Genomic DNA, 7,767 nt, shown 5'->3' on the forward strand with positions numbered 1-7,767 from the left:
TGGTCAGTGACGGGAGGCGCCATAAAGGAAACATGACAGAGCAGTTTCAGTTCAAATCAACACAACCTGATTTATAAAACACCTTAAACTTTCACACGGGACCAAAGTGCTTTACACCAATTTGGGCTAAAAACAATATATAAGATGGCAACATTCACACAGCCTAAAACCAACAAGCAAGTAGAAAAAAGACATAACAATTCAATTCAATTCAAGTTTATTTATATAGCGCCAAATCACGACAAGAGTCGTCTCAAGGCACTTCACATAATAAACATTCCAATCAAGCCCCCACAATGCCGCTCAGAAAATGGTCCCATCCCGGAAGTAAGAAAAATTGCAGTTCCACCCTCATCCGCTGGGGGCTGGTGCCAGAAGCGAGCAAATCCTCATTGACTCCCATGTTAAAAATGCCGATTTCACAGCAGAAATAAACATGTTTACAGCCTGGTGCCAAAACATGTTTTTTGTCTAAATTATCTAGTTTATACTCATGACAACTCTGAGGGGGGTGAATTTTTTTCTCACTCTTCTGTTTAAGTGTATTGAAAGCCTAAAATTCTGTATAATTAATGAGCATCCGACACACGTGACCGCCGCCTCAGACCCACGTGACCACAGAGCTAGCTCCGTGGAAAGGCCTCAGTACAGCCTCGGTCTGGCTTGGAAACTGCTCCGGCATTTTGAGTCTCTGTGTTTGTGTATTCTTCTTTGGATATTATTGGTGCAATTGTTGGACAAAATGACTTGCAGTGGTATTAATTGCACTAATAGAGCGTCCAAGGAGTCTCCACTTCATTTTTTTCGGTAAGTTAAAATCTATATTCGTATTTTATGTCACTGCCACCTTTAAACTAGCTGAGTTTACCGAAGTAGCTAGCTAACTATCAGTTTAACATGTAGCATGTACTGTTTAACCATGAAATTTAAATGTAAAATACGGTAAAATAATTAATAGGGCATATTTAGATGGGTAATAGGGTAAAACCCAGTGCATTTAAGATAAAAATGGGTTGAAATATGACGGAGCGCTAAGAGGGAGACTTCTGTGTCCATTCTTACATCCGGTAATCCCCAGCGGTCAGGCCGGGCAGCCTGACCGATCCGGCGCCTACTTGCTGCGCCTAGCTGCTGCGCGGTCTGACCGCTCATGGAGTTTTTCATGTCTGACTTTAACCGCATCTACCGTATTACGGCGTGAGCGCAACAGCGACAACTTAATATCGATGTGTAAGCAGCCTGAGTGGTAGGGTGTTTTCATCTGAACCCTTAAAACCTCCAGCAGGCTATGCTGCACTATTGACGTGTTAGCGCGCGGCGCTAACAACTTAGCAACGTGACATGTCTCTGAGAAAGCGTAAAACACGGACGCTTCTTCTGAAGCGGAAAATAACACCTCTTCTTAAGCAGAGCAGGATGTCGCCTCGGCTCGTTCACGGCCGAGCCGGACTGAGCTCGATAACATTGACCAAGCACAGCCACTGGGCCGTTGTAGCTGCCACCAGGCCTGCTGAAGGAACTCCAGCGGGTTTCATCAGACTCGTAAAGTTTCTTGTTTTTGCTGGGGATTTCTGTATTTTACCGCTCCCTCCTGCAGTCTTCCCCTATTAAAATTTAAAATGTGTAACTTTATGTATTGTGATGAATGACTAATATTCATGTAAAACTAAAACGTTAGGCATTTAGGGGGAAAAAACAAAATAATAAACATTATACAGATGTCAAATAAATCAAACTGTAATTAAACTATATATTTTCAAAGTCATATAGACAGCATGATGGTTTGTGTGATCCGCGCGGTTTCACTTACACCCCTTTAATGATCAGGCTGTTTTTTATTATTTTTATCAGCTGATAGCAGTTAAAATTATGGTAAAAAATACTTTTATCTGTTTTTGATAACTTAGAGCATCTTCCTGGGCATTAAATATAACCCAAATGTTTTATTATGAGCAGATCTGATGAAGGTGTAGACAAGCAGTCTGCAAAGTAAAACTTGTTTAGAGTCCAAACTCTTACTAAAGCTTTTGAAAAGAAAAAATGGTTGAATTTTGAGAAATATCCACAACAGGGGAGCGACACCTCTGAAAAATGTATATTTTCTCTGAATTCATAGAATAATGTGAAGATTCTGGGAAAAGTTGGGATTCTGAGATTAAAACGTAAATCTTTCTAATCATAATTCTGGCAGTTTTTGTGTCCTTCTGCTGTGGAAAGTCGTGCAACATGAAGATACTGAGAAGATGCTTACAACCTGTATTTTTATTCCATCCATAAATAAAATCATGAGCTATTTTTTTAATCCAAATTTGATCCAAAGGGCCATCGTTGGTTCCAGACCCGTTCTAGAACATTCCTCTAATCTTAAAGTCATCATCAGTTTCTTCCTTTTAACAAATATTTATTTGTTCAAATATTTAATATTTATAACTGGAATATTTGTTCCTCCCTCTCCCACTGCAGTTAGTCCTGTCCTGCAACCCTGTTTTTGCAGCTTAGTGAAGCCAACCATCACTAACCTGGGGGTGGTTTTGGACCCAGAGATGCGGATGGACTCCCACATTAGCCAGGTGGTTAGATCCTGCTTTTCCCGGCTTCGCCAGCTACCAAAAATGAAGTCCATCCTGAAAGACGTGTCATATTTTCTCCCCAAGCTGGACCTGACCGTCATGTATCGGTCCAAAATAGTGTGATGATATTGTGTTTTTTGTACATAACAGACTTTTTAACAGACAAATTTGTCGCATTCTTCTACACCTCTTCACGGGCTCGCCACAGTAAATATTCTATTTGGCAAGAGATAAACTTTATTGTATTTATCCTAGTGAATCTATAATTAAACGGGTAAACTAGTATTAGCACATCCAACATCAAAGAAAGTAAAATGTTACTATCAGGAGAGGGAGAATGTTTAAGTGGTTAGCAGCAGTGTGCTAGCCGATGGCCCCCTCCATGAGGCCACCACAGCTCAGCAAAACGTCATTGTAGCTTCTTCTGGGGAGAAAAACACTTAGAGAAAAAATAAAGTTAACAGCTGAAATAGCAGGAAATAATACAGTTAAAGAGCAGATTGTAGAAGAAAGAAACCCCTGGGTTAAACTGGTCTGTCTACTGCATAATGCTGAACTCTAACATGTGTCCTCAGGGAAGGACCTGATTGGTGTCCAGAACCTGCTGAAGAAGCACCAGGCTCTGCAGGCTGAGATCACAGGTCATGAACCTCGCATCAAGGCTGTCACCCAGAAAGGAGAGACCATGGTGGAGGAGGGTAGAGCGGGTCTGGTCCTGACATGTTTCTGAGGTGTCTGCAGGTTCTGGCTCACTTTTTTTGGGTCCAGGTCACTTCGCTGGTGAGGAAGTGAAGACTAAACTGTGGGAGCTTCATGGACGTTGGGACACGCTGAAGGCCAAGGCGTCCCAGAGGAGGCAGGACCTGGAGGACTCTCTGCAGGCCCAGCAGTACTTTGCGGATGCTAATGAGGCCGAGTCCTGGATGAGGGAGAAGGAGCCCATCGTTGGAAGTCCAGACTAAGGGAAAGACGAGGACTTGGCCGAGGTATGGAAGTCCCTTCCTGAGAAACTCCAATCGCTTTTCTTTGCTCTCTTTCCAGTCCTTCATAATTAGTGTTTCTGTATTTGTCATTTCCTTCGGTTGTCTACCAGACGTCGTTGCTCGTTTGAGCGTCTCATGGGTTAGGGGTAGAAGTGCTGGCCTCGCACAGGAAGTGATGACAAACGTGTTCCCGTCGCTCTTATTTCAAACGGTTTACAAGCTGTGATGTGTGTTCCCGCTGCAGAGCAGCCATGACACGTGGCTGCCAGCAGAAGGCTCACGCTTTTCCACTAAACACCCGCAGAGCTACGTCTGCGGTGAACTGAGCAGGGTTTGTTTTACGGTGGCGGATCCGATTGGACCATCGCTGCGAGAAAGCTCCACTTGTGTCAGACGAGCTGAAGGTTCTGATGTTCTGCTCCACAGGCTCTCCTGAAGAAGCACGAGGCCCTGATGTCGGACCTGTCGGCTTACGGCAGCAGCATCCAGGCCCTGAAGGAGCAGGCCCAGTCCTGCAGGGTGAGTTCAGAACCCTTGGCCCGTCAGAACATTCTTATCCACCACGTTCTAACACCAGACCTGTTAACCCGACAGCAACAAGGTAATCAGCAGGTGCTTTTGTCCTGCAGGACCTGAAGGACAAAGAGTACCGCCTGAGGGACATCAACAAGGTGGCATCTGAACTGGAGTCAGAAGGTCTGATGGCTGAGGAGGCTCCTATGGTTCAGGCTCAGGTGAGCGTCACCTGTCTGCAGCAGCTGGTCCCTCTCACTTCCTGGTTTAACTCTGCTCGTCTATGTTTGTAGCAACAAGAACATCTGGGTTCTGCTCCTGGAAAGGTGCGTGTTGTCCTCCGCCTCCACCAGAACCAGACGTGGTGTTTATGTTACCACTCATTTGTTTGTTTGTTTGTTTACAGGATGAAGCCGACTCTAACACGGCGTCACCCTGGAAGGTGAGTTCATTCAGCTGATCAGAGGTCACCTCTGATGGCCGCAGTCACGGCCGACCGTGCTGACATCACACAGGAATTCAGGTGACCCGGCAGGCACCAGGTGCTGTTGAAAGTGGGGACATGTCAGCTGGTTGCCATGGCTACAGTTATCTTTATGCATCTGTATGACTGCTGACTGGTGTGTGTTTCCTGTGACCTTTGACCTCAGACCGTACGGTTGGGCGTTCAGACGACGGCTAACTTTAATTCCATCAAGGTAAGAGGAAGCTCTTCCCTTCCTGTCTGAGCGATCCGTCTCCAGGTTTCTTCGTCCGGCGTCCAGCCCGCTGGCGTCCACCTTCATCTCACCTTCATCTCATCTCACTTCATTTATAGTGCAATACTTTCACATTATCATTTTCCCACACTTCTGTATACCTGTATTTTGTTGTTTTTCAATAAAGAATGACAAATTATTTCAGTTTGGTTTTTGTTGCACACAAATATATATCTGTAAAAAATATCTACAAAGCTAATGTTTACATAACAAGTATGATTGGGTTTTGCAATACGGCACTCAAGTTTATTTTAGTAAGATTTTCAAACCAAGTAAAGTTAGTAAAGAACACATTTCTATTGTCTGCTAAGAAACTGTTGGGATTTAAAATGGGCCTGTTGTACAAAAAACTTGTAAATGATTATTCCTCACTTTTGTCTTAACCAAAGAAATTCCAGTAATTGAGCAAAAACATTTATTTTTAACACTACATTTTATAAAACAGGGCGCAAAGTGTCGGCACACGTATGTATGTATGTCGATGGTCCGCCCCAACCAAACCAGGAGACACAGACGTCAGGGAGGCCAAGGTTGTCTCTGCAGCTCTCTGGGCACCACGCCTCACTCAGCTGTCTCCAATGATCCAAATGGCTATGGAGGAAAAAATAACAGGTTTGGCCTAGCTGTTTAAAGTACAAAACCATACATGAAGTGGTCAAGACAAGTACTTGGAACTTACACGCTGCGTTGTGTAGCTGACGTTGGAGACACACAGGCTGCCATGGTGACCTTTTAATAGATCTAAGAAAAAAATGTAATAAAAGAATGAAACTTAAAAACTCCCAAACCTCATGTCATATTTACTAATCAGCTATGGCTGATTTGTTTGGATCACAGTGAGTTACACTAATTCTAATATATTTTTATTTCTATTATACATACATACTTTTTAACTGTTATTTTCACATGACTGTTATCAGGCTCTCTTGTTCTGGTTCTGATGATAATCCCGTGTCTTCCAGTAAGTTATCTTGTGCTTACTTCATCTGTATAATGTCTCTTTACTTTTGGTAAATTGTACTGAGTCCAGAATAAAGGCTAGCTGGCTGTACAAGATACAAACAAGTATTACGTTTTGGAAATATATGAAACACCGCCAGCATCTGTTAGAGCCTGTGGCGGGGTGCTGAGGGCCGGCTCCAGCCCAGGAATGAGCTCTACACACCGGCCGGGAGGGTTTGAAACACCGCCATCCTCTCCTCTGCTGGCTGTTCATTCTGTTATGGTTACCGGTGCTTGTGTTGCAATGTGAAACGTTTGGTCTCAGATTTTGTAAGAAAGATAATAAAATGTCCCCCCAAAATACGACTTAAATATATTTTCTCTTCTTCATGATACATTTAATGGCTGGTGCGACTCAGGAGTGATAGCGCCGAAAAAAACTGTACTGAAAACGTGCTCAAAGCAAAATGTATTCATTACGGAAATAAATTATAAACTTACCGATTTAAAACTTTTTTAATACAGGTACTTCTCACGAACAGGCGCAGAAAACCTCCACCTAAACTCCGTGTGAGGTTCAGGTCGATGGGTGTTCCAGTTAGCTCCGGTTGGGTTGAAGCTAGGTGGCTACATCCGTTAGCTCGGCTCCCACCTCCGCTTTAGCTTTGGGTTAGCCAGGGTTAGCTTCAGGTTAGCTCGTAGCTAGTTCGCCTGGGTGTCGTCACTCGAGCCCAGCCTTACAGCCACACCCTCAGCGCCTCCTCTCTTCCCTTTTATGGAATTGTCTGGGCTGGACGGAACCTGTGACACGGTCAAAATGGCGGTGGTGGACACCTCCCATTATGGACAGATAACGTGTTATTGAAGCCTATGGAATCGAATTGTCCAGTATATGTACAGTCTATGATTCCAATTCAGGTCAGTTCATTGAACCAATCAGAAATAATGTTTCCTATATAAGGAATCCAGCAAATTGCATCAAGTCACTGACTGGTGTCAATGACTTTACAGCAATCCTCATACTAAGCAAGCATTAAGCGACAGTGGAGAGGAAAACTCCCTTTTAACAGGAAGAAACCTCCAGAGGATCCTGGCTCAGTATAAGCAGCCATCCTCCACGACTCACTGAGGATCGAGAAGACAGAGCAGACACACACACACACACACACACACACACACACACACACACACACACACACACACACACACACACACACACACACACACACACACACACACACACACACACACACAAACACACACACACACACAAAGACAAAGTAATGTGTCGATAGTTATATTGTGATGTCTTAGTAAATATTCTATTTGGTGAGAGACAAACTTTATTGTATTTATCTTAGTGGATCTATAATTAAACGGGTAAACTAGTAGTAGCACATCCAACGTCAAGGAAAGCAAAAAGTTATCAGGAGAGAGATAATGTTTTAGTGGTTAGCAGCAGTGTGCTAGTCGATGGCCCCCTCCATGAGGCCACCACAGCTCAGCAGTATATATATATATATATATGTATATGTATATATATATATATATATATATATATATATATATATATATATATGTATATATACATATACATACATTATATACATATATGTGTATATATATATGTATATATACATATATATATATATTTATACATATATGCATACATTATATACATATATGTATATATATATATGTATATATATATATATATATACACACACATATATATATGTACACATATATATACATATATATGTATATAATGTATGTATATGTATATATATATATATATATATTTATATATACATATACATACATTATATACATATATTTGTATATATATATTTGTATATATATGTGTGTATATATATATGTGTATATATACATATATGTATATATGTATATATATATGTGTGTATATATATATGTGTATATATACATATATGTGTATATATATATATATATATATATATATATATATATATATATATATAT

At 41.7% G+C, this 7,767-nt stretch overlaps 1 protein-coding gene and 1 long non-coding RNA gene across 2 annotated transcripts; one reads left to right on the forward strand and one right to left on the reverse strand.

Moving 5' to 3' along the window:
* Window positions 1-813: 813 nt before the first annotated feature.
* On the forward strand, window positions 814-4,970 carry LOC139069674 (spectrin alpha chain, non-erythrocytic 1-like). The gene is made up of 6 exons (XM_070550453.1): window positions 814-3,556; window positions 3,980-4,072; window positions 4,183-4,287; window positions 4,360-4,392; window positions 4,473-4,508; window positions 4,717-4,970. Exons 2-6 carry the CDS (start codon window positions 4,007-4,009, stop codon window positions 4,792-4,794), a joined length of 318 nt encoding a protein of 105 aa, XP_070406554.1. The 5' UTR covers window positions 814-3,556; window positions 3,980-4,006; the 3' UTR covers window positions 4,795-4,970.
* Window positions 4,971-5,043: 73 nt separating this feature from the next.
* Window positions 5,044-6,667, reverse strand: LOC139069675 (uncharacterized). The gene is made up of 3 exons (XR_011520364.1): window positions 6,268-6,667; window positions 5,504-5,565; window positions 5,044-5,415 (listed from the first exon to the last, which is right to left on the reverse strand). It is a non-coding gene; the product is annotated as an uncharacterized lncRNA (long non-coding RNA).
* Window positions 6,668-7,767: the final 1,100 nt, after the last annotated feature.

This window comes from Nothobranchius furzeri, chromosome 4 (assembly GCF_043380555.1).
Source record: "Nothobranchius furzeri strain GRZ-AD chromosome 4, NfurGRZ-RIMD1, whole genome shotgun sequence".
Taxonomy (NCBI): domain Eukaryota; kingdom Metazoa; phylum Chordata; class Actinopteri; order Cyprinodontiformes; family Nothobranchiidae; genus Nothobranchius; species Nothobranchius furzeri.

What these genes read in the sequence shown, in the direction of transcription:
- LOC139069674 (XM_070550453.1), top strand. Translation starts at nt 4,007, where the DNA reads ATGTCGGACCTGTCGGCTTACGGCAGCAGCATCCAGGCCCTGAAGGAG. An exon ending in AGCAGGCCCAGTCCTGCAGG is followed by an intron (nt 4,073 to 4,182) that starts GTGAGTTCAGAA and finishes TTTGTCCTGCAG; the next exon opens with GACCTGAAGGACAAAGAGTA. An exon ending in TGGGTTCTGCTCCTGGAAAG is followed by an intron (nt 4,393 to 4,472) that starts GTGCGTGTTGTC and finishes GTTTGTTTACAG; the next exon opens with GATGAAGCCGACTCTAACAC.